Source organism: Protopterus annectens, chromosome 4.part0, assembly GCF_019279795.1.
Source record: "Protopterus annectens isolate FY-2018-M chromosome 4.part0, PAN1.0, whole genome shotgun sequence".
Lineage (NCBI taxonomy): Eukaryota > Metazoa > Chordata > Ceratodontiformes > Protopteridae > Protopterus > Protopterus annectens.
In genome coordinates, this window is record NC_056733.1 from 923,139,307 (window position 1) to 923,164,139 (window position 24,833).

Genomic DNA, 24,833 nt, shown 5'->3' on the forward strand with positions numbered 1-24,833 from the left:
TGTTATACAGTAATTGGGAGGGAGCACTGTGTACAAGGATTCCACATCAATAGTTAGCAAAATACTGTCAGCTTCCACTGTAATGTTTTTTTATTTTCTTCAAAAAATCCATTGAATCTCTTATGTTTGACTTATTCTTTTCTGCTAGAGGTTTCAGCAAGTAATCAAGGTAAATGGCTGTGGCTTCAGTAAGGGAACCTCCACTTGCTACCACCGGTCTATAAGGTGGATCTTCTCTGTTCTTGTGTGGCTTTGGTATTCCAAAAAAGTACGGTAAACGTGGGCATGGGCTCCATAAATAATTATAAAGATTTTCAGTGTTCTTTATAATTATTTATGGAGCCCATGCCCACTACTTTTGAAAGCCACACAAGAACAGAGAAGATCCACCTTATAGACCGGTGGTAGCAAGTGGAGGTTCCCTTACTGAAGCCACAGCCATTTACCGTAATTACTTGCTGAAACCTCTAGCAGAAAAGAATAAGTCATACATAAGAGATTCAAAGGATTTTTTGAAGAAAATAATAAACATTACAGTGGAAGCTGACAGTATTTTCTAACTATTGTTCTGGAATCCTTGTACACAGTGCTCCCTCACAGTTACTGTATAACAGTTACTGTATAACAGCAACTATGGAGTCTTTTAAGAAACATAATCAAGGTACACAGGCACAACTGCAAAAGTTAAGCAAGCTCATTAATCTTGTACTGGACATTCTTTACTTTCAATGGCAAACACTACAAACAAAAACTGGTATAGCAATGGGGGCTGCCATAGCTCCCAGCATAGCTAACATAGCCTTGGGAAAATGGGAGGAGGACTTTGTGCTAAACAACACAGACTACATGCAGCATATCACATGCTATTTACGTTTTATTGACTATGTCTTTATTGTGTGGGAAGGTGACACCTTGCAGCTTGGAGATTTTATCACTTAACTCAATCAAACAACCCCCTTCCTGAAGTTTACCGCTTCCCATAGCTGTACTTCAACCACTTTCTTAGATATGCAGATTTCCAAGGACATCAACAATAACAGAATCACCACTGATCTATTCAGAAAACCAACGAGGGTTAACTTATTACTCCACAGTAAAAGTCTACATCCTAGAAAAAACAAGGATAATGTAGTGAAATCCCAAGGCTATAGATTAGCTCGTATTACCACAGAGATGGAACCATTTTTGAGAAACCTGAACAACGTAGAGAATGATTTTCTAGTGAGAGGCTATGCAAGTCAGATGTTACACAACATCCTGGAACCCATTATAGAACTGAAAAGGACTGAAGCACCTTCACTCAACCTCCCCAGTAGAAAAATGTTAAGTAATCCCACAGAGAATAACAAATGCAAAAATAGCTGCATCCTGATATAAACTTTGGATTATCAGAGTATCAAAAATATCATTGAAGAAAACTGGGACATTGTCACAGGAAACCCTTTTCTGATTAACATCTTAGGTGAAGCCCTATCATTTGTTTATAGGAAGGCCAGGAATATTCGAAGTTTTGTTGAATTTAAACCTAGACCATCTGAGAAAAGCACTAAAAGATGTGAAACTAATTGTACATTTTGTATATTTATACAGCAAGGTGGTTTTTATTGCCCTTATTTAAAGAAGATCATTAAAACCAGTGCAGGGGGTGACTGTAGCACTAAAGTAATTTACAGGGCACAGTGCAATGAATGTGATGCATTATATGTGAGCAAGACTGTAAATAAACTCAAGTGAAGGATTTCATGTCATCTGTCAGAAATCTGCTCTGGATGTAAAAGTAATGCACTAGCCAAACACCTTTCTCTTCATAAAAGACGCACGGGTTTTAAGTTCCAGATCCTGGATCACATAGACATGGGTGATCTTGAAGGAGACATCCCGAATATTCTGGAGAAACAGGAACTCATGTGACAATTAAAGCTGGACTTTTAGAAAGCCTGGACTAAACTACTACTGTTCAATTAAAAGTGCACTGGAACTTAGAAAATTGCCACATTGTTTACATGATTAATTGTTATTTTATTTATTTTTTTCTACAAATTGGTTTTAAATACCATTTTAAATCATTTGAAATTTAAGTGTATATTTTGTTTCCATCATCATACATATATATTTTTTTATTTTTTTCTGGTTCTCTTTTTTCCACTTTATTCAAAATGATGGTAATAACAATAGTAACTAATTATACAATTATATAGGTTTTTAGGGTTCTTGTACACAGACCTGAAGAAGTCTAGAAGGACGAAAGCTATCTTTAACAATAGGTTATGAATAGAAACTGATTTTTACATGCAAAATGTATATGTGTATATTTATATATAATTTTTGATCGCAAAATGAACTAAGGTTGATATATTTCCAGCCATGTAGTATATTGCCTTATATAAGATCACAGACTTAATTTGGTTAAATAAGATGTACCATTAAAGTACATTAGGGCTATATATTATTATGACAGCTACTAGGTAGGGCAGGACCAGCTCGAATGTCACACTGATGGGGGAAGGGATGTGAATTTAACGTGTACCAATAGCACTTTGTTTTATAGCACAATAAACCACTCCCATGCCTGATAAAAAGTATATATATATATATATTTAGAAAGCTTGTGAGGAAATTATTACTCTATTTTTGTTTTACTTGGATCGCTTGTCTGTGTACTTAATAAAGGATTTTCGACTGGAAACAGACTGCCTGTCTTGCTTGGGTTACTTTCGAATACTTAGTAAAGCTGTAGAATTGTATATTTTCAATTATTACTTTTTGACTTGACGAGTTTACGTTTGCTACTTCTTCTACTGTTGTCTGATCCGATTAATATACAGTGATTAACTAGAAATATATGGACTGAAAATCTTCCACACAGAGATGTTTCTTGCACTGTTTTAAATATGTTAATAACTGATTTTCTGTACCTTTCCTTAAAAATCTATACATCATCCAAAAATCTGTAATAGACATGAATCAAAGGTTGATATGCGGAGCCAAAAATTTAATATTCTTCTCATTCCACCAGTACCCCGTTGGATAGGGGCACAAGCTGCCCCCCTTGCTATACATGACACCTGATGATAATGATCACCTTCAGAGAATTTAAAATTATTTGACACCATATTGGATATGGTACTTTCTATCACCAAAATCTCATCAGTGGAAATGAGGTCATGACCAACTAAAAATTCAATTGTTACTCTTACTTTGAAGGATAACTGTAAACAAATTAACAAAGCTGCCCTGCTAGATAGAGGCAATGTGAACTAACGTTTGTTGACATACTAGGGATTCTTATTGGCTAGGCTTAAATAGGCTCCAGGGCCATTAGCTTAGTACACACCTATGAACATATGGACCGTGACAAATAGAAGAGCCTCATCAGTGGAGGTGTTTTTAAGATTCTCTAATAGATGCCAGACATCATGAAGACTATACAATTACCTTTTTAATAACATTTTACACTTTATAAATTTAGCAGTTGGTTCAGTTTTAGAACCCATGGCAGTCTAAAAGGGGTTGACTTGATTTTTGTGAATCTTCAGAAGATGGAATGAATCGGTGATTTTTCCAACACTTAAATAATCGAAGCTTGTTTTGTTACTAGACATGTTGAAATCCTACTTTGGACTGTTGCTGCCTCCATTCACCTGGCATGAAACCTGCTTTGACCTTTGTTGTATAACCTGTGTAGGGAGTCTGGACAAATTTTACGTCAGGTTGATCAGTAGTCTGCTTGATATATTGTTTGGCTTCATAGAATTTGTGTTCTTGGCCTTTAAAAGCAGCATGAGGAGTTATTGTTAAGGGAACTGAAGGGGAGCTGTAGATGCAGGTGTGTGATCTGAGAATGTTGGAGGGGTGGAGAGGACATTTGAGATAAATTAGTGTACTTGTAGATTGGCAATGTCATCTGGGTCCAAGTATGTGGTGTTACTTACTGTTATGTCTGCTGGGCACTATTTTTGAGGTTTCTAGTTTGGTGAAACAGGGTGACGTGCTTCTGCATGTACAGATTACAATAGACAAAATCCCATACCATATCCTAGCAGGTTATAGGTCACTCTCTATGCCTCAGGAAGTCCATACATTTCACCATTCACCCAAACACCATACTCATGGGGAACTTTATGCCTCTGTAGACTGTAAATCCTCCATGACCCCAAATGTCCAGGCACAGAGATTCCTGGACTTTGTAAACCAAACAGTCTATGTCAGATAGTGCACAGACCCACTAGAGGTGCAAACATATTAACCTGGTTCTCTAAATTATGGAAGAATTATGCACCAGTGTAATGCTTTCTCTGGTGAGGTCAGATCACAAAGCAATCTCCTTTGAAATAAAAAAATAAATTCAGTAACCCCAGTAAACCCTGTAACAGGAACTATTCCAAGGCTAATTAATGTTTTAAGTGATAACCTCTCAAAATTCCAAGTCCTCTCCAAACACAGATAACACAGCAGCTTATGTGGAATTGTTTACAGAAACTTTGCACAAATATGTCAATGGTAGCATAGAGACTGCTGCACCTTCCAGAAGTAAGTCCAAAACAAACTCTAAAAATAAACAATAATAAAAACAGACACCAACAGCAGTAAAGCAGCCATGAGCAGAGACGGGGCCAGAATAATGAGCAATAAACAACAAAACTGCTCACAGTTGAACCAGGCTGTATATGTTCCAACCACCACAAAAAGGCAGTATAAAACCTTGCAGATAAATAAATTTCAGTTGTGTCTATTCAGACCAGTTAGAACATCCAGAATACGAAATACCAAAGTCCAAAATATGGAAAAAAGCCCCAAAATGAGTCCAAATGCGATGAATAAAAAGCTCTTTATTAGGATCCAAAAGTGGTGAGTGGTTTCGCTAACAAGCTTTATCAAACCCAAAACCAGAAGAAAAGAAACAGGGTTATATAGTGTAAGCAATTAAAACAATAAAACAATTAAACAATCAGAGTTAGGTTAAACGTATAAGAAACCTTAAAGGCATAACATACTTATAAAATAATTACAAAATATAAAATAGCCTATACAGAAACCTAAATACCCTAATATAAACTTACAGTTTAGGGCAATCACTATATAAATAAATAAAAAAAATATAAGAATAGAAATGCATTAAAGTATGAAATGTGTACAAACAGAAAATAAAAAAATCAAAAGTATCTAAAATACATCACTTGGTCAATACTTGACATCTTCTTTTCTTAAGGGCAGGTTTAAGTGGTATTCTGTCATTTAGACCTGGATGTACATGAGCTTGAAGTCTAACTATCCAGGTTGTTTCTACCTCCTCAGTATGATTAGCAACATCACCTCCTCTAATACTAGGAATATTGACATATAGGACGGAGAAAGTAAAAGTATGCTCGGCTCCATTTTGTAAAACATGCTTGGATAAGGCATTAACAGATCTGATACGTATCTGATAAAAATGTTCTCTTATCCTATCTTTTAACCTCCTATCAGTCTTACCTATATAATTATATAGAGGAGGTCTATTAGAGGAGGTGATGTTGCTAATCATACGGAGGAGGTAGAAACAACCTGGATTCTTAAGGTTTCTTATACGTTTAACCTAAATTGTTTTAATTGCTTACACTATATAACCCAGTTTCTTTTCGTCTGGTTTTGGGTTTGATAAAGCTGGTTAGCGAAAGCGCTCACCACTTTTGGATCCTAATAAAGAGCTTTTTATTCATCGCATTTTGACTCATTTTGGGGCTTTTTTTTCCATATTTTGGACTTTGGTATTTCGTATTTTGGATGTTCTAACTGGTCTGAATAGACACAACTGAAATGTATTTATCTGCAAGGTTTTATACTGCCTTTTTGTGGTGGTTAGAACATATACAGCCTGGTTCAACTGTGAGCAGTTTTGTTGTTTATTGCTCATTAAACTCTAAAAAAATAAACCACAGTGGTGAAATCCAAAATTAGTTTGAAGAAAAAGTCAGTCAGAACTAGTATCATCCAAAAAGATAAACTCTCTCCTAGTGTCATCCAAAAAGATAAACTCTCTCGTCAAACTAAATAGACAATTAGGAGGGCTAATTAAGTCCAAGAAAGCCAACTTTGACATAGAGATAGCTTCCCAGGCCAAGAGCAACCATAAGGCCTTCTTTAGTTATGTCAGAAACCTCAAAGGCAACACATGAGTGTGCCAAACTGGTTTGTAAATAGAGCCATGTTCATGGAGCCGGGTAATATAGCAGATCTAATGACCAACAAATTTATCTGCAGCTTTACCCCCACTAACCCTCAGGCACCTCCCAGAAAATATCAACTAGCATAACTTTTCCAACTATCAGTAGGGATCCAAGTCCTAACTGTGCTGTCAAGGACCAAGACCACAGCTTCGGTAGGCCCAAAATGTATCCCAGGATGCCTACTGAATAGTCTGAAATATGAAGCATCAGTGACACTGGAGTCACTATTCAACTATAGACCATCAACAGGTTCCAGGAGCTTGAGACCCATTAATCTGACTAGTCCATATGCAAAGCCATGGAAAACATTACCACGGAAATTATTTAAGTGACATGGGAAACCTTCAGACACTGGACCCCACTCAGTTTGTTGTCCTATGCAGGTCAAGCTTACTAAACTTGGTGGACAACTTTGATAAGGTCACCAAGGCAGTGGACAATGGAAGATTGTTGCATACTGCCTACTTTGACGTGGCTAAAGCACTCATGAATTGGACATAAACCCCTGTATAAAACACTGCATAGACATCTGGCTCACACATGGATAAGACCTAGGAAGTTGGGATTGGAGAGACCAACTTCATAGAGAGGCTAGTCACTACCAGAGTCCCACAGGGCTCTGTGTTGGGTCTGGTCCTTTTTGACAGCTACTACTTGAAAGTCATGGCCAAGGCGTATGGCTGACCAGGTTTGCAGACAGATTCAAACAGAAGTCGTAGAATCCCCACCAAAATACTAACATCATACAGGAAGATCCAGCACAAAATAATGACTGGTGCCAAAGTCATGGCTTAAAACAGAATGCTAAGAAATGCATACTACTACTTTTTGGGAAGTCAGCCACTCTGGGGAAACTACCGCACTAATAAAATTCCCCTAAGGCTTTAGTAAACCCAGTAGTCAGGGATTTGGGAATGCATGTAGAACATAACCTGGTCTTCAACCAGAATACATCGTAGGTAATAAGAAAGTCACTTTATATTGCTCAACTTTACAAGTAAGGACATGGCATCTAGGTCCAGGGAGTACATATTGCCAGTGTATATAGGCTCTGCTCAAACCCATCATTGAGTACAATTCCTCCTTCAGTATGTACCTGTCCTGGCTCATGCAACAACTGGAATATCTACAGAGGTTCCTCACAAAAATAATTCTGGGCATAAACCTAATGTCCTACACAGATCACCTTAAAGCCCTATCTCTGTGCTCTTTCCTACACACTGCTTTGAGGTGATCTATGCCTGGCATAAAAGGCATCTTTGGATCCCAGTCTGATGAAACTTTTGCATAACCAAAGAAGGAACAGCATCAGAACTACAAGATTTAAGGACATAAACTTTCCGACACAAGTAGGACCTGTTGGAGGGACAGGTATGTATCTCGGAGAATTCCTTTTCTGTGGAATAAACTTCCCATCTATGGAAAGCACAGCCCTTCCCTAACCTTAGTCATGCATAACCTGGACCAGTGGATGGGAAATCAAAAAATTCACTCCAGGTCTCTCACTTATGTCTCTGGGCAGACCATTAAACCATTCCCTGTCTAACATATACCCTTAAAATGACCTCTAAGGCTCAAAAACTCTTGGTATACATTTGGGTTGCATGGCAAGGTTTATGAAGGCAGAAGTGGTCATTAGCCTAGTGTATACTTATGAACTTCTGAAGAAGGCTTTGTGATTGTTTTAGCTGCATGGCTGTTTTTACTTTTTATCTGGCTTTGGCTGATTTGATCAAGATCTGGATTTCCTCGTTAAGTTCAACAGCATTTTTGACATCTTGAAAATTCAATTTATTTTTGCATGCAGATTTTTGCATGCAGTACATTATTTTCTTTTGTTATAGAGCCTGTTGCATTAGGGTTCTACCACATAAGTTTATATTTGAATTTGGTCTTGTGTTTAACTCTGAGGGGGGCAGATACATCTGTGTAGCTATTTGCATGTGCATAGAATTCAGCAGTGAAGGATTATGCATAAGCAGTGGTGTTGTGAAGATGGAAGGGGCTTTTCAATGTAGGCGGGGCATCACTCAGTTTTAATAGATTAGCCTTCTCATAGTCTCTGAGTACTAAGGTATTAGGTGTTGCTTAAGTTTTATGGTGAATGTAGATGATTTGTTGTCTGATTTGACCTGGGAGGAAGTAATTATTGATAGTAAGCAAAACTGCTCGATACTGGTAAGGACAAAATCCAGGGTTTTATCACACCTGATTGGATTGTGGACTAACTGGTCCAGAGGGTTTGTATTGATGAAGTCCAGAAAAGTGTGGGCGTACATGTTTAAGAATGTATGTTATGAGGTGTCATAGAAGAATTGTGTTTGGCTTAATATGTAAGGAATCCATACTGATTAATTGGGAGGTGTGGGGCAAGAGGAGCTTGGGGGGATCCTATAGCTTGTGATATGATAAGGGGTTTAATCATTATTTGAGAGAGGATGCTGCATCATTATTAGAGAGATGCTGTATCATTATTAGATGAGAAATCATTATTAGAGAAGCATCATTATGAGAGAGAGACGCTGTCTTTAGTGCTTTGTCTGCTGTGGTAGGCTTTGAAATGCTGTACTGCTGAATTGCTTTCACTGGTCTTGAAGCAAGTCTCTGCATCATTATTAGAGAGGCCTGGTGGTAGAGAGAGACGCTGCATCATTATTAGAGGACTCTCATCATTATTAGAGGATGCATCATTATTAGAGAGAGAGAGAGAGAGAGACTGTGCAGCTGTAATGATCATAACCACTTAAACTAAGAATTGACTGCATCATTATTAGAGAGAGAGACGCTGCATCATTATTAGAGAGAGAGACGCTGCATCATTATTAGAGAGAAGCTGTTGCATGCTTGCTGATGATGATGCAGCAGTAAATGTTTTATGTTGGACTTTGCCTTAGACACAGCAGGAACAAGATAGATATGCTGCATCATTATTAGAAGGATGGTAAGCATTTTTACATGTGTTTTAAGAGTTTGCAGGTCTGCTTAAAGTTATTTTGGGGAGAAAGTATGTCAATAACATGTGATCTAAAAAGGCAAACATAGGAATAGAATGAGTGAAGACTCTTATTGTATTAAACATGTTTTTTTCTTCATTGTTTTGTAGGATAAGCGAGTTGTTAGTGATCGAAAACACAGTACTCCAAGGACCAGTCCACGTTCACCAGTCCAACAACAAAGACAGAGCCCTCAGCGAAGAACTTCTGGACGATTTATGCAAAAAGTACCAGTTCGATCACCGCATGAGAATTCATTTGATGGGCATTCTTTAGGCAGCCCTGAAGACGGAAGTATGAGCAGGCAGGAACAGATGCCTCATGTGGAACGAGGAAGCCGATCACCTCAGGATGGTCCTAAAAGAGGAGGGTTTAACCAGTCTGAGAGAATGCAACGTGGAGGCAAAGTAGACCAGCCAGTTTGGGGCAGCCTTGGTGGAGAAAACCTAAATTGGCTTGACAGGAATAATAGAGGAAGAAGGGGCCAAGGAAGAGGAGGGGGAGGTGGTGGTGGCGCAGGTGGTGGTAGAGGCATTGGCCGAGGTGGTGGAGATGATCGCGGCATTCCCCATGGAGTCTCAATTTCTGGACCGGATAGAAAAATAAAGGTAATCAAGTTGTAATGATTATTTTATGTATATAACAGTCTGATTATTTTGATTTTTGTTCTTCTAATTCACTGAACCAGCAACTTTTTTTACTGCTGCACAAGAAAATGATGTAAGAATGATCAAACCTAGTGAAATACTCTGATCATTTTGATTTTTGTTATACTAATTCACTGAACCAGCAAATTTTTTACTGCTGTACAAGAAAATTATGCAGTTAGAATAGTAGAACCTAGGGAAATAGAAGGGTTACGAACGACTCCGAGGATGATACGAGATAACTGCTGGGTACTTACATTTATGAAAAGTTAACATGCTATCTTAGTTTGCAGCAAGTAAGCATAACACTGGTACAAGGTGATGACATATATGCCTTATTTTGGCACAGAGGGTTAAATCCCTGACTGTGATCTGTACGACCCAAGATCAAACATAGGAATAGCATGCGAAAAGACTTATTGCATTAAACAAGTTTTTTCTTCATTGCTTTGTAGGTTAAATGAGTTGTTCGTAAATTGGGAAGCTAAAAGAGCCAGAAAACGGAAGGTGACAGGTGTTTGACTTGCATCAGCATGCTTCTCAGGGAGGGAGGGTTATGGTTACTCCTTTTGTGGTGACATGGGGTTCCAGGGAAGTGGAAAAGACCACTTCACTGAGAGCAGATCCTGGGGGGAGTAACATGGGTGTGACCATCAAGCCAGTGCAGTAGCCCTTATGAAGAAGTGACAAAGCAGGCAGGTCTCTGTATCGGTGCATAGGAGCTTCTCCTGCAGTGATCTGGAGCCCGTGTCACCTCTACTGTGTAGATTTAGGCCGCATGCATAAAATTCCCTAGTGGTGGCTAGGATTACTGCTGCACAATTGACCCTTGCCTAAAGGTGAATGGATGTTCTTGGAATAGCTTTCATTCCCTTCAGGAACAAAAATGGGTCAGTATGTTGTGGAGAGTTGGTCCGCAGGCAGCAAGGTGCAAAAAAAAAAAAATAAAAAATAAAGATGGCATATAGTTACATTTATTCAAAAGAGTACAAGAAACAATATGCACATTTGCATAATGGTTATAGTCTTCACCTCCTAAGCACAAGGTACAGGGTTCTTTTCTGACGTCTGACCAATGACTTTGTGGAGTTTGCATGTGCTCCCTGTGCCTCTGTGGGGTTACTTCCACCTCCCAAAAGCAGGCTGGGTACTTTATCCTCATCTTCTCTCAAAATTGAATAGAGTCATGGACAGTAACATGGACTTTAGGTGGTGCCTGTTGGATGAAAAGTTGTGTGGACAGCTGATGTTCTTCATCTCACATTGCTGCAGTCCTTACTTATGGGTAGTCCGCTGTCCTCGGTCAGCCCGAATACCAAAGTATTAGGCTGACGTCGGTCATGGGCGCTCAGAACTGACATCAGAGCGTCAGGGTATAAAAGCGCATGACCGACGTCATATCCTCAGTTTTTTTTGCCGCATGGTCCGATGCAGAAGCAGCGTTGCAAGTGCCGCTCGGCGCTCTGAGATTTTTTCGATCCAAGTTTCAGACCGATACCAAGTTGGGCTAAGTACCCGTGGGAGTATTTTGTTTTTCTTGCCTCAGTTATTTACCGGATGTCAGAAAAGTGAATAATTGTATTTCTTGTGGGAAACAGATACCGCATAGGGATTACCACCGCTTTGTATACCTTGTTTGGGACCGGAGCACGACGTAGTAGGGTGTCGGTTTTGTGCTAGGTTCAATAAGCGCACTATAAAACGGAGATTAGATTGCGCTAGGTTAGTCTTTGGCAAAGGTGTAATTATAATATGCCGTCGGATCCTCCGGCGGCCGCTTCCACTAAGAAAGGCAAAGACAAATCTGTAAAGCTTAGGCAGGATGATTCGTCCGTTTCGGACGCCGGTCCTTTAGAGGCTACAAGGGAGCAGGTGGACCCGGCTGAAGTTCCTGTTGAAACTCAGGGGGAAACTTTGATTTTGCAAGAGGTGGCCTCTCAGGAGTCAGGTCAGGCTGAAGGGGCCTCTCAGGTTACTATTCTCCCTACTGTAGCTAGGGTGGTTAGGCCTTCTGCTACTATCTCTAAGGCTCCTTCTAAGGGCAGGTCTGTTTTGTCTTCCTCTGGTGTCAGTCCTGGTTCCTCAGGGTCTGTGCCTAAAAAACACGTGCTTAAAATGGCAGAAGATTTGATTACTTTAATTAGGGATTCTTTGCCCCCTCCTGATAAGAGGCCCAGGGTAGAGACAGAGTTGGAAAGTTTGGAACAGGCCTCAGATGATTCAGAGTCTTCTGTGGAAGACATGCAGGATTTTCCTACTTATTCGGATTCTGATGCAGAGGATTCCACTCCTTCTGCTTCTCCTCCTGAGGATTTTTCATTTTCAGAAACTTTACATTCCATGAGGGAACATTTTAAGTGGGAAGGACAGGATTTCTCTGATTCCCGGAAAAGGCTTAGGGAATTCTTGTTTCTACCACAGCATAGGCCCTTAGCTATTCCTCCAGTTTTGGATGTTGTTCAAGATGTTTTCTCGGAGGCTTCCCTTAATCCAGATTCTGTGCCTCCTGCCAGTCAAACCGGACAGGTATTACAGGGTGCCTGAGGCTCATAAGTATCTGTATAAAAGTCCTAGAGCAGACCCAGAAACCATTAGTCAGGGGCCTAAGGGTGTTAGAGCTTCTGTTGTAAAAATCCGGTTCCTCTAGATAAAGAGGCTAGAGCTTTGGATAGATGGGGTAAGAAGGTGTATACCTCTTCCTACGTTGGCAATGAGGGCTTTAAATTGCCAGTTTCATATGTTGAAATATCAAAATTTCCTCCTTTCTCAGCTAAAATCTAAAGTGGATGCTTTAGCAGAGGGTATAGTGTGTAAAGAATTGCAAGATTTGGTACATGTCTCTGAACAGGTGGGCAAGCATTCTTTGCAGTGTGGCTTTGATGCTGTACAGGCTTCTTCTAGGGTGGCGGCCACTGGTTCAGTTATTCGAACGCACGCCTGGCTTAAGGATCAGAATTTGTCAGAGCATGTTAAGACTAGAATTCTGGATGCTCCTTTACAGTCCGAAGTTTTGTTTGGTCCTTCTGTGGAGTCTGTATTAAAGAAAATGGAGGACAAGGCTAAGTCTATGCAGACTGTTAAAGATTTTTTGCAGGTGCAACCTCCAAAGTTTAGTAGAAATTGGCCTGCTAAAGGATGGACGTATCCTTCTTCTGATTCTCAGTCTAGGGGCAGATCTAGACGTGGTAGGGGCAGAGCCCAGAGTTCCTTCAGACCTAGAACATGGAGTTCGCCTGCACAGTCTGCAGGTGAGGGCAGGGGTCAGTCCTTTCGTAAACAGACCCAATGACCTGTATTTTCAGCTGCCAGATTCCTCTTGCCTGGCAGCTCCTTTGGGGGGAAAGTTAGCACTTTTCAAGCAAAATTGGCTTTTGGTCACCCAGGACAAATGGGTGTTGGACATTATAAACCGAGGCTACAAGTTTTATTTCCATACGTTACCTCCTTTCAAAGGTATGCCAGACGTTCCTCCTCGACAAAGAATAGAGGCTCACAAACAGATTTCTTTACTTCTTCAAATAGGAGCTATACAGCCAGTTCCTCTGTCAGAAGTGGGCCTAGGATTTTATTCTCGCCTGTTTCTAGTTCCAAAGAAAGGGAACACATGGAGACCAATTTTGGATTTATCTATCCTCAACACTTACCTGGACATTCCAAAGTTCAAGATGCTGACGTTACAACAGCTTTTACCTCTGTTGGGAAAAGATCACTGGATGGTAACTCTGGATCTCAAAGAGGCTTATCTTCATGTTCCTATCAGGCCAAGTTGCAGGAGGTACCTGCGTTTTTGAGCTGGGAATTTACATTATCAGTTCTCTGCATTGCCCTTTGGCTTATCTACTGCGCCCAGAGTGTTCACAAAGGTTCTGGCTCCAGTGATAGCCTTTTTCAGGTTAAGAGGAATTCAGATTTATCCTTATTTGGACGATTGCCTGATTATTGCTCGAGGAGGACGAACTTCTTCATCATCTACAGTATGTGATGGCAGTGTTAAGATGCCTAGGGTATTCTGTGAACGAAACAAAGTCCAGTCTAGTACCCTCTCAAGACATGTGCTTTCTGGGTGTGAGACTGAATACAGCTTCCCAGATGGCCTTTTTGACCCCGGACAAACAAAGAAGCCTTTCTCTTTATTTCCATCAAATGTCTCTACAGTCCAGGCTGACTGCAAGGACAGTCCTACAAGCCTTGGGGTTCATGGCATCTTGTATTCTGGTGCTTCCCAATGCCAAACTGCATATGAGGAAGCTTCAGTGGTATCTCAAAAATGTATGGACACAACACTGCCAAGATCTAGACACTGTCATTCAGATAATACCTTGCATTCAGAAGGAATTTTTGTGGTGGGCTCAGGAATGTCACCTAAACAAGGGACTCTCTGTGACCCGACCAGAGGCGAGTCAGATTCTAACGACAGATGCCTCGGACAAGGCTTGGGGAGCACACCTCAATGGAAAATGGGTGCAAGACATGTGGCCTGTCAAACTTCAACATTTGCATATCAACTTGAAAGAGATGTTAGCGGTCCAGTTTGCATTAATGGCCTTCAAGGATTTACTTCATCCAGGGCAGGTGTTGATTCAGACAGACAACACAACTGTCATGTGGTACATCAACAAGCAAGGGGGAACCCATTCATACCCACTTTGCAGGCAAGCGATGATTTTGTGGGAGACTGCTCTTAGTTTACAACTCAATCTTCAGGCAAGGTTTCTGCCAGGAGCACAGAACTCCTTAGCAGATGTGTTGAGCAGACAAATAGTGGATCCTCACGAGTGGAAATTGGATCCTCATGTATTCCAGCAGTTGACAGTGTTATGGGGGACTCCAGACATAGATCTGTTCGCTTCTCCACTAAATTACCAGTTGCCAAAGTTTTGCACAAAAAGGTTTCATCACACAGCTTGGAAGGTGGATGCTCTGTCATTCAGTTGGAGCAATCTTCATGTTTATGCCTTTCCACCTCTGCCTCTCCTTCCCTAGGTACTCTTGAAAGCCAGACAAGACTAGCCAGCTATGATTCTGATAGCACCGGATTGGCCTCGACAGCACTGGTACCCACTTCTGAGGAGTTTAGTGAGGGGGCCTCCATGGCCTCTACCTTTAATTCCACATCTTTTGTCTCAGGAGGGCAGTCACTTCCTCAATGTCAGGATTCAGTCTCTGCATCTAACAGCCTGGCATATTCCGTTCTAGACCCTGGAGGGTCTCGGCTTCCACAACAAGTTTTGAATGATGTTATTTTGGAGGCCAGAAGGCCTAGTACCAGGAAAGTTTACACGGATAAATGGAGGAGATTTTTTATTTGGAGCAAAGCTAAGGCATTTGATGTTTCCAAGCCTAATTTAAGTGGTTCTCTTCAATACCTTACTGAGTTATTGGACAAAGGTTTGTCTTTCTCCTCTATAAAGATTCATGCTGCAGCCATTTCTGCTCACTATGATTGTGATCCCCCTTTATTTTCTCATCCTGTGTTTAAGCAATTTCTTAGAGGGGCAAAGAACATAAGACCCCCAATGAGAGCTCCTACTCCTGCTTGGGATCTCAATTTTGTGTTGGAAAACTTACTCTACAACCTTTTGAGCCTGCAGCTACTGCGAATTAAAGTATTTGTCATGGAAGACTGCTTTTTGTTGGCCATTACTTCTGCAAGAAGGGTTTCTGAATTACAGGCCCTTATGGCAGTGGAGCCTTTCCTAATTTTTCATAAGGACAGGGTATCTTTTATTAATCCTTCCTTTATGCCTAAAGTGGTTTCTAGTGTGGCTTTAAATCAAACTATTAATTTGCCTACTTTTTATGCAAACCCCAAAATAAAGGGGAGAACATTTTGCATACTTTGGATATTCACAGGCAGTTACGTTATTACTTGAGCAGAACCAAGGAGTTCAGACAGTCTCAGCAGTTGTTTGTTTCTTTTGCTTTGGGTTTTCAGGGTAAACCTGTGTCAAAACAAACTATTTCTAAATGGATTGGGAGTTGTATTTCTTTCTGTTATTCCCATCATGGTAAGGAGGTTCCGCTGGGGTTAGACCTCATTCCACTAGGGCTACTGCCACTTCTACTGCCTTTCTAAGAGGGGTAGCTACAAAAGATATTTTGGAAGCAGCTACTTGGAGTTCAGTACATACTTTCTCTAAACATTACCACCTTCCTCTTTATTCTAAATCTAGGGCTGGGTTTGCCACTGCAATATTACAGGGCATTTTAGCAGCCCCTAATGCTTTATGATATTTCCATCCTCCCATTCCCCATGCTTTGGGATTCTACCCATAAGTAAGGACTGCAGCAATGTGAGATGAAGAACATAGTACAGTTTTGTACCTACCATAAATGTAGATGTTCGAAGATCCACATTGCTGCAGTCCAATTTACCCTCCCTCCTTCCCCACTGCTGTTTGTTATGGTTATATAGTTTGGGTGGCGGTTGTTGTTGGACATGCTTTTGGGAGGTATTCTGTTTTTGGCTGTGGCCTCTATGTTTAGGGCCTTCTGACATCTGGGGCAAGAAAAGACTGAGGATATGACGTCGGTCATGCGCTTTTATACCCTGACGCTCTGATGTCAGTTCTGGGCGCCCATGACCGACGTCAGCCTAATACTTTGGTATTCGGGCCGACCGAGGACAGCGGACTACCCATAAGTAAGGACTGCAGCAATGTGGATCTTCGAACATCTACATTTATGGTAGGTACAAAACTGTACTTTTCAGGCATTAGATTTGGTGAACAGTATCCTCTAGATAAGAGAAGGGTCACAGACTGTGCACTGTCAGATCTAGGTACTTCAAGGTGTAAAAGCTGACCAAAGGTGATTTGATCACATTGAGTAGCATTACCATAATTGGGCATGGATTTTTGCTAGTGGTAAGCTTAATGAGCAATCAACCTGCCAAACATGAACTAATGAATATAAGTTCACTAACAGAATGCAGTATGGAAGTGGATGCATGATGGTAAAGAGATGACTGAATATCCTGTGTATCCAGGAGACATGATGGAAGGTCAGTGCAGGAAAGCCACTTATTTTTGAATTCAGAGTCTGCTACTGAAGTGGAGGACAAGACTATAAATGGTATGGGAATTGTGGTGAGGGATAATCTTTTTTAACACAGTGTGGGATGTAATCAGTTTTAGGGCTTGACTTATTGCAGTCAGACTCCGTGTAAATATAGGGCAGTATTCATAATCTCAGCCTTATGACCCACAACAGGATAGTGAAGGTGAGGAGAAGAGTGTATTCAGGCAGCAGTTGCAGGACCTACTAGATAAAGAAGAGCAACATGAGGGTTGTAGTGTCCTTTCCTCGTGATGACTGGATTTGCAGGACCTACTAGATAAAGCAGAGCAGCATGAATTTGTGGTGGGTAATGGTGGGGGATCTAAATGCTGATATTAGGACAGACGTAAGAGGCTATGAGGACTGTATGGGTCCACATAGGTGGGGCAACATGAATAAAGGAGAGGTCATTTTTGACTTCTGATTGGCAAATGGCTTGATGGTGGCTAATACATGGTGCAAGAGACAGTCACAAGATCACATAGAAGAGTGGCCAACATTCAACTCTGGTAGACTTCTTTCTAGTGAGGAAAGGGCATTTGAGTAGAATCCGTGATTGTAAAGCCTTCCCCAGTGAAGCAATCGGCCCACAGCGTAAACAACTAGTGACCAATGTCCGAGGCAGGCAGTGTCAGATAAGGCTTTAAGGTTAGCAGACACTAGGTAGAAGATGTGGAAGTTGACCAGAGTGCAAGCACAAGCATTTAAGGAAAAAGTTAGAGCTGTAGCACCTCAGAAAGAAGAGGGTATAGCTGGAGTCAAAGAAAAACGGAAACCTTTCAAAACAGCAAGTGTGAAGACTATAGAGTGGAGATATGGCTGAACCAGCTATGGAAATAAGGTACATAAATAGTGATGGAATAAAAAAGTCTAGGAAGTTATCAAGAAGAAAGGATAAGTGTAGGACAAAGTGGAAGGTTGAACAAAAAAGCAGATCAGGTTAAGAGGGAGTAACAGCTGGTTAGCAGAGGGCTGTTGAAATAGCAAAGAACAAGGCTTTGGAGGCTTCTGGAAAGTGACCCAGCAGATGGCACAAAGACGCTCTGTCAGAAAGATAAAAAAGATGGTTATCGGACACCATTCATAATAGATATTGGCAACGACATGCTCAGCAGTCCACAAGAACATCAAAGGCAGATGGAATATGAGCTGCCATCAAGTTCTAATTAAAAAAAAAACACTCCTGAGAAGCTGTATTGCCCCATACATAATCCTACACTGATGAAGAAACATCCAACCCAGAAAAAGTAAGAACACAAGTAAGAAAAATTAAGTCTGGGAAAGCAGCAGGTTCAGATGAGGTTACAGCAGATATGGTTAAGATGTTGGATGAGTTTGGGGAGAAATGGCTTCTGATAGTTACTCATAGCAGTATAGAAAGAGAAGTTTATCCTAAATGACCGGGGAATATGTAATCTGATATTATTAATCCTCGTTCATTCCTTACGTGTGGGTATCTGTTCCGACCTCGGAACCGAGCCGGCCATCTTCCAAGCTCGCGTCAACTACAAACTCTCGAGCTAAAACTCTTACCTAGAATTCCCCTCTCGCTGTTACCTCAGATTTTGTTTGCTGTGTCGCCATTCGGTCATGTCAGGCTACTTCTCTTGAGCCAAGTACAATATTTTTCTTCATACTAAATCCTAAAACAACCTTTTCTCGCAGAAAAGTTATTACATAGTTTTCTCTTACCTTGTCGGTTTTAGCGACTATCCTTTTTTGAATCTTTTCAATTCCTTTCCTCCTCTTTACTGCAAGGTAATTTCTTTTTTACCATCATTGGTAAACCCACTTTCCTTCTTACCTTCGAGTAATTCTTGTACCATTGCTGGTATTTTTTCTGGGTTTCCTTCTTTCTTTGTAACATGGCAGATAAAAAAGGTAGTCCAGGATTTAAAAGATGTTCAGGTTGTGGCCATAAATTACCTACTTCAGATGCACATTCCTTGTGTGTCTATTGTTTGGGTGTGCCTCATTTAACAGTTGACCCACCCTGCGGTATTTGTAAGAATTTCTCTAAAACAGGACGTTGATTGAGAGAAAAAAAATAAATTAATATTGAAGGGGTTACTGAAATCTCCTTTTTCAGAGGCTATTTCTAGGTTGGAGGCTTCAAACCCTCCAAGATCCCATAAGAAAAAAGAGTGATGAACATATAAAGGCCAAGTCTCTTCCTTTGTTCCCTGCTGGGGACTCCCAGGAACTGAGACCCAAGAAAGCTAAGCTTTCCAGTTCAGATTTGACTTCTTCGGCTCTAGCGCTTTCGGTACCTAGACCTTCAGCACCAAGGCCATTGGTGCCATCTGTGACTTCGGCACAGACTAACATGCCCTTTACTGTATCTGTACCGAGGGGCTCCTCGGTTCAGACATCTTTACCAGCACCAACTGTCCAGTCAATGCAGACTGTTATGACATCGATGGATTTTTTTAACACCCATTGCCTTTTCGGCTCCGATAACTTACCTGACAGACTACCCTCTCAGCACCGAGAATTCCGTTATCTGCACCAATTTTTTTCGGTTCCAGCCTTGGCGCCGACAACCACTTTGGTACCGACCTTATCGTTGGTGTAGACATGACTTCGGCACCGACAGCTGTAGTTCAGTCCTTTACAGCCCCGTTGTTTTCAGTGTAGACCTCCAAGGTGGGCACTGAGCTTGTTCTCTGTCTTTGGATAGGCCTGACTCCCCCTCGGCCATGTCTGTGAAATCCACAAGAAGCCTCTCTGAACACGACGTGTTGTATCTTGTGGATCAAGTGCATTTGGCCAGAGGTATCCCGCCCCCTATCCTTCCTTGGGAGGTGATCACCCTTTACCAAAGACCCCCCCCTACTTATTCTCCTCCATTGCCTTTGAAGCCCCTTGATATAGCACAGTCTTCCCCCTCTACCTTTCCCTTTATGGACCTCACTAAGGAGCTGCCGTTGCCTTCATGGCAGGAGAGTTTTGCTATGACCCAGGATGGCAGTTGTGGTGTATGTAATTTGGTGTTTCACAGCCATCCAGGGACTCTGAGTCAGCAGGCTGAGCCACTTAGGAAAGGGGTGACCCCTGTCCTGGGAACTTGCCCCTCTTCAGAAGGTTCTGGGGTTGGCTGGCGATCCTGTGCTATCACTCTCCCCACCCTCCTCTGGACCGCAGTATACACAAGTCACTCCTGGTGGACACAGAGCAAGGGCCTCAGGATATACTCCCACAGGAGACCCCTTTTGTGCTGTCTTCCCCAGTTTCTCCCTCTGAGGAAGTACATCAAAAGAGCTCATGCAAGAGGAAGCACGTCGACTCCACAGAGGAGTCCCTTACTGAAGACGCAGACTTTGATGATGGGGAAGGGTCCCCTCGCTCACCCTCTGAGGTATCTTTTGGTGATATTCTTGAAATTCTTAGAGAGGTGACTGGCAACCCTCGAACCCGACCTTTGAAGAGTCTTTGTTACTGCAGGCCTTTCGTGCCCTGCCCCCTACCTCCTGGGTTACTCCACCTGCCGACAATCTGGTCTGGCTCATCGTGCAGCATGTGTGGAAGGCTCCTGACAACCTTGAGGCCATTCCCCAGAGGCCAGATAAAATTTTGTCCCCTTCTGCTACTGATCCCCATTGGTCCAAAGGTCTTCCTGTTGATGCTTTGGTGGTGGCAGCTGCAACTAAAAAGGACCTGGCAGAAGAAGAAAGCCAAACTGTCCATCCACCCAACAAAGAATCCCAGGCTCTGGACAGAATAGGGAAGCGTACTTTTGCATCAGCGACCTTTGCAATCAGGTCTCTGAACTATATGGCACACTTTACCAGGCTTCAAAGAGATTTAATTTCTGAGTTCTCTGTTACTTTGGCTGGAGCTGTGTCTGATGAGGTCCGTGACAAAGTGGCCTTTCAGCTAGCCACCATTGAATCGATATCCAACTCCTCCATGCACTTGATATCTCACGCGTCAGAAGGAGCACCTAGAGCGGTGAGTTCAGGCATTGTTCTGAGACGACACTCCTGGATGCACTTGTGTAATTTCGTGGAACCCTTCAAGGCTTCCTATCTCAATGCTCCCATCGAAGCCTCTTCATTGTTTGGACCCAAGGTTAAAAGCACACTGGCCAGATGTGAACAGGGCGGTAAGACCCTTTCTGCCGTGGGTGTCTGTTGTTCACCTCAACAGGCTTTCTCCAGAAACAAGAAGAGTGGGAAGATGTGGTACAAAAAGTCTCAGGCTGAGTTCTCCCCTAGAGGTAGAGGGGGAAACTCACAGGGAAGACTCCCTTTTCGGGGTGGGGGGGGGGGGTCCGTATAACCAGGGTTCCAGGGACTCTCTCCCTGGCCAATCCTACCAGCGCTCCTGAAGAGCGGCCCAACTGCTTTCCTCTGAAAGTGGTTGGGGGTCATTTCTCTTTGTACTCTTCTGCCTGGCTAACCATCACCACCGATTCTTGGTACAAAGGATTATAACCAGAGGTTTTCATTATTCCCTTCGATCTTTGTCCACTCCCTAACAAACCTACCCAACGTTCCACCCAGTCAAAGGGAAGAGGCAGCTTTAGAGATTTCAAAACTAAGAAAAAGGGTCTTCGAAATAGTCCCTCCAGACCAGATAGGATACAGATTCTACCTAAGACTATTTTTGGTGCCAAAGAAAACTGGGGACTTGGAGACCAATTTTGGATCTCAGTGTATTGAGCAAGTTTGTAAAAGTAGAAAAATTCCGGATGGTCACAATACAGTCTATCCTTCCGCTTTTGGAAAAAGACGATTGGATGTGCTCGATAGATCTTCAAGCTACGTACTACCACATAAAAGTGGACAGACCATCAAGAAAATTCCTTGGCTTCCATGCGGGAGCCAGTCACTACCAGTTCAGAGTACTGCCCTTTGGACTCTCTACAGCCCCCAGAGTGTTCACAAAGTGCATTGCAGTAGTCACAGCTCACTTGTGACTACAAGGATTCCAGGTGTTTCCATACCTAGACGACTGGCTCATCTCCACCCCCACCAGACATCTATTGGAAGAAGCCCTGGCATACTCTCTCCTCTCTGCAGAAAGGCTAGGCATAACCATAAACTGGCAAAAATCCAATCTCACCCCATCTCAGGCCACAGAATTCATAGGGGTCATCTTGAATACAAAGAATTGCAGAGCATCCATTCCAGAGCACAGAATTCTAAGGCTAAAGCAACAACTGATCCCAATCATTTCAAAGGAGAAATCCACAGCTCACTCTGTTCTACAGTTGTTGGGTTCCATGGCAGCCTCCATCACCATTGTCCCCCTGGCCAGGTTTCACATGAGGCTTCTACAATGGCTACTGCTTACCCAATGGCATCCCTTTCAGTACCCTCTTTCAGCCATGATTCGGGTAACTCAGAGGTGCAAACGGGATTTAAATTGGTGGATGGCCCACAGCCCGTCACAATGGTCTCTCCCAACAGCCCAAGGCCACAGTGACCATGGATGCCTCCCTGATGGGGTGGGGGGGGGCTATGTCAGGGACAAGACAGTCCAAGGTACTTGGTCTGAAATGGAGGTTCTTCTGCATATAAATGTTCTAGAGCTGAGGGTGGTGCTTCTGGCATTGCAAGCATTCCGTCCCCTGCTGCCATTGCGATCAGATAACATGGCGGTGGTCTGGTACATCAACAAACAGGGCAGAACCCAATCTTACCCACTCTGTCGAGAGGCCATGAGGATATGGCATTGGGCGATAGCTACCAACCATTTTCTTCTAGCAACGCACATTCCCGGGAGTTCCAACGTGATAGCAGACTGACTCAGCAGGTGTCATGAGTGGTCTCTGAATCCCTTGATAGCGGCAGAGATTTTCAATCACTGGGGTGTTTTTTTCTGTGACCTCTTTGTGCCCCCGACCAACTACAAATGCAGCAACTATTTCACCCTGATTCCCCCTCCGAGACAGTCACTCAGGGACACTCTAGCTCACGATTGGCCCTCGGGTCTACTTTATGCATTTCCACCTCTTCCCCCTCATTCCCCAGTTTCTGAAGAAAGCCCGCCGGTTGAAGAGCAAAGTAATCCTCATAGCACCATATTGGCCTCATCAGATTTGGTTCCCCTTCCTTTGGCCTCACCTGCTAGATCAACCGTGGATTCTCCATCCAACCCCGGGGTTGAGCTGCCATCCGCAGAGTCTTATTCACCACAGCTTGGCTCCTCCATTTCCCTTGATTGCCAGGCAGAATAATCTTTCTTTGCCAATACGTGACATTCTTATTGCATCTCATAAGTCTTCCACCAGAATTGCACATCTCAGCAAGTGGAAAAGATTTACTTTTTGCCTGAAAGAAAAACAGGTAGATCCTTTTTTAGCACCAGTGTCTATAGTACTGGAGTATCTAGCCACCCTATTTTAATCTGGTCTAACGGCCTCTACCATTAGAGTTCATTTGGCTGCAATGTCTATTTCCATGATGGTGTCAAAGACTCCACTCTTACGTCGCACAAATTATGCAAGACTTTCATAAAAGGCGTGAATCGTCTAAATAGGGAATTAAGCCATCTGGAAGCATGCCAAATATCCAAATAAATATTTAGAAGCTGTAAAGAGCTGAGTGAGTTTTAGTTTTTCTTTCAAGGATTGCTATAAGATATCCTTTTGATTATTCAGAACTTTGGTTGGTTAAATTAATTTCCAGACCATTCTAGCCCATTAAGTCGTAACACTCATTACTGGAATGACCTGCAGTTTAAAGCTGAGATAAAGTTAATACATTTTCAGCAGTATGTATGAAGAATATTTCTTCATTATTAGTGCATATGAAATTAATGTTTTTAAATTTAACTGGCAATGTGAGAGTGTTCAATCTCGCCGTTTGTTCTTACAAATGGGTGTCGGAGCCGATCCTCGGCTCGAGTGCCTTAGCAAAGCTCTGCATCTAGGAGAAGCTCGAGACCAACCTACCTCCCACAATTCCCTCTGCCTCTACCTCAGATCTAGTTTGCCGCTGCAACCGATCACATCGATTTTTGAGAGCTCTGACCAACTTTGGGAAGATGAGCTAATTTCTTCATATTTTTTTCTTGTGAAATCTTCAGTTTTTTGTTGGGAACTTAATCTTTGTGTGTGTGTGTGTGTGTGTGTGTGTGTGTGTGTGTGTGTGTGTGTGTGTGTGTGTGTGTGTGTGTGTGTGTCTAGGGTCATCCTTGTTGGCTACACCAATATATATAATTTATATATATATATACAGTTTAGTTTTCTTAGGGCCTACCCCTCCTAGTTACTAAGTTCAGATACTTGCAGTTTTTATTGCTGTGTTGGTGGACGTGTATCTAACTTTTTCAAAGTGTTATTTGCTACTTGTACAGTTTTTTTCTTTTTCTCTACAGGATGTATGAAAAAGCCAAGTCTGGATTCAAGAGGTGTCAGTGTGGGCAAAAGATGTCTGTCACTGACAACCATAGCTCCTGTGTCTACTGTCTTGGTCCTCTCCATCTACAAGAAGACTGTTGTATCTGTCATTCTTTTAGTGGAAGGGTCATGACAGATAGACGCAGGAAGCTCATGGATAGGGGTCTTTTAAAGCCTGCCTTCCAAGAGGCGCTTGACAAGTCGGACCAGGCTTCTAAGTCCTCGAAGGGGTCGAAGACATCGGAGCCCACGTCATCGGCTCCAAGTTCTTCGCTTAAAGTTCGTTCACCGGTTCCACAGGCTTTGGGGCCAAGTGTCGAGCTTCTTACTGTGACCGAGCCTCGAGCTTCCACCTCCTGCTATATTGAGGTCAGTACCGTCCTCTGTTCCTTCGACCCGTTCTTCCAGGCCCCTCTCTGACACCGACGTAGATCGTGTGATGCAGAAGTTAATGGAGAACACGGCCCTGTCCAAGCTCATTTCAGTCTCCTCCCAATTGTTGTCGAGACTCGAACGCCTTCCCTTATCTCCATCTGGTCCTCCTCCGAGGCCTACACTGCTTTCGGAGCCGGGAGAAGTT

At 42.3% G+C, this 24,833-nt stretch overlaps 1 protein-coding gene across 2 annotated transcripts in view; it reads left to right on the forward strand.

Annotated features, from left to right (window-relative positions):
- Positions 1-24,833, forward strand: part of LOC122799678 (coiled-coil domain-containing protein 9-like) — a 784,040-nt gene that overhangs the window by 204,363 nt on the left and 554,844 nt on the right. For both annotated transcript variants that reach the window (XM_044068898.1, XM_044068899.1), the window contains exon 5: positions 9,310-9,807. In XM_044068898.1, the coding sequence (XP_043924833.1) occupies positions 9,310-9,807 (498 nt within the window). The remainder of the gene's footprint in view (positions 1-9,309; positions 9,808-24,833) is intronic.